This window comes from Colobus angolensis, unplaced genomic scaffold (genome assembly GCF_000951035.1).
Source record: "Colobus angolensis palliatus isolate OR3802 unplaced genomic scaffold, Cang.pa_1.0 Scaffold502, whole genome shotgun sequence".
NCBI classification, from domain to species: Eukaryota; Metazoa; Chordata; class Mammalia; order Primates; family Cercopithecidae; genus Colobus; species Colobus angolensis.
The window spans coordinates 450,056-451,910 of NW_012118511.1; the positions used below are offsets into that span (position 1 = coordinate 450,056).

General features: G+C 49.9%; 1 protein-coding gene across 1 annotated transcript in view; it reads left to right on the top strand.

Annotated features, from left to right (window-relative positions):
- DECR2 (2,4-dienoyl CoA reductase 2, peroxisomal) overlaps nt 1-1,855 on the top strand; it is a 10,432-nt gene that overhangs the window by 1,573 nt on the left and 7,004 nt on the right. Inside the window, exon 2 of the mRNA XM_011960092.1 lies at nt 1,338-1,441. Within this exon, the coding sequence (XP_011815482.1) occupies nt 1,338-1,441 (104 nt within the window). The remainder of the gene's footprint in view (nt 1-1,337; nt 1,442-1,855) is intronic.

A 1,855-nucleotide genomic window follows, 5' to 3' on the forward strand; every position in this document is an offset into this window, starting at 1 on the left:
AAAAAAAAAAAAAAATTTTTTTGAAACGGAGTCTCACTCTGGGTTCAAGCAATTCTCCTGCCTCAGCCTCCCAATTCTGCTTCAGTCTCAGTGCGCCCAAGTGGGACTATAGGCACACGCCACCACGCTGGGCTAATTGTATTTCTAGTAGAGATGAGGTTTCACCCTGTTGATCAGGCTGGTCTGGAACTCCTGACTTCAGATGATCCACCTGCCTCAGCCTCCCAAAGTGCTGGGATTATAGGAGTGAGACACTGCGCCTGGCCCAAAATTAATCTTTAATCATTAAGAATAGGAAAGGCAACTTAGAGCTCTGCCCATCCATCTGGTACAATTTGTGCCAGTCATACCGATTAGTACACATTTAATATGTACAAGAAAATCTCTCGTAAATAAAAAAGCCATATTATCCTGACCTAGCTCGCTGAATCTCAGGAATCATCTTTGACATTCATGCCATGCAGGGCTTAGGAGAGAGGAAACTATAACCTCTATCTTGTTTAAACCAGGGTTATTTTTTCTGTCTTGTATCTACTTCTGTCAATCTCTGTCGAAATACTCACTGCAACCTCCGCCTCCCGAGTTCAAGCGATTCTGCTGCCTCAGCCCGGCTAATTTTTTGTATTTTTAGTAGAGATGGGGGTCTCACCATGTTGGTCAGGCTTGTCTTGAACTCCTGACCTCAGGTGGTCCACCCGCCTCAGCTTCCCGAAGTGCTGGGATTTACAGGCATGAGCCTGTGCACCAAAATACTCTTTCCCCCACTGCACTTTGCAAGTTCCCACTGCACTTTGCAAGTTTGTGTCAGCACAAGTTCAAGACCAGCCTGGGCAACAAAACAATACCCCTCTCTAGAAAAAGTAGAAGAAAAATCAGCTGGATACGATGGCATGCACCTGTAATCCCTGAAGCAGGAGGATCCTTCTAGCCTGGGAGGTCAAGGCAGCAGTGAGCCGTGATGGTGCCACTGCACTCCAGCCTGGATGACGTAGCAAGAATTTGTCTCAAAATAAATATATAAAATACTATAATTTTATGAATTTTCATTTTATTTATTTATTTTGAGGCTGTGTTTCATTGTTGTTGCCGAGGCTGGAGTACAATGGCGTGATCTCCGCTCACCACAACCTCTGCCTCCCGGGTTCAAATGATTCTCCTGCCTCAGCCTCCCAAATAGCTGGGACTACAGGCACCCACTACCACGCCCAGCTAATTTTTCTATTTTGAGTAGAGACAGGGTTTCACCATATTGGCCAAGCTGGTCTCAAACTCCTGACCTTGTGGCCCGCCCACCTTGGCCTTCCAAAGTGCTGGGAGCCACCGGCCTGGCCCAATAGGGCTCTTCTAATGGAGCCTCCTTTTTTACTCTCAGAGACAAAGTGGCCTTCATCACAGGTGGCGGCTCTGGGATTGGGTTCCGGATTGCTGAGATTTTCATGCGGTGAGACTGCTTTGTGTCCCCTCCCTGCTCCCCGCTTCTCCCTGCCTGGGCCCTGCTGGATGCTGGACCCCTGGAAAGATGCTGGTGGGAGGTAGAAGTCCCCTGCTCATCCACCTGACAGGATCCAGGTGCCTGCCAGAGGGACTGGGGAGGAGTCGAGGATTGCCCTGGGGGGAGTCAGGACTTCGGGGCTCCTACAGGTCAATGGAGATTGTGTGGCTCTGGTCTGGGGCCTGCTGGGACCTCGAGAGTGCTGGCACCCTGCAGAGCACATTTTTTCTTGGGACGCAATTCTGTGGCTTCAGGCCTGGGTCAGCAACATATCCCACCTGACAGCGGCTAGAGTTAGGCTGAGGTGGGTGAGAGGGACTCCTCTTCGGTTCCCCTGAGGCTCCTGCTTTTCAGACCAGAAAG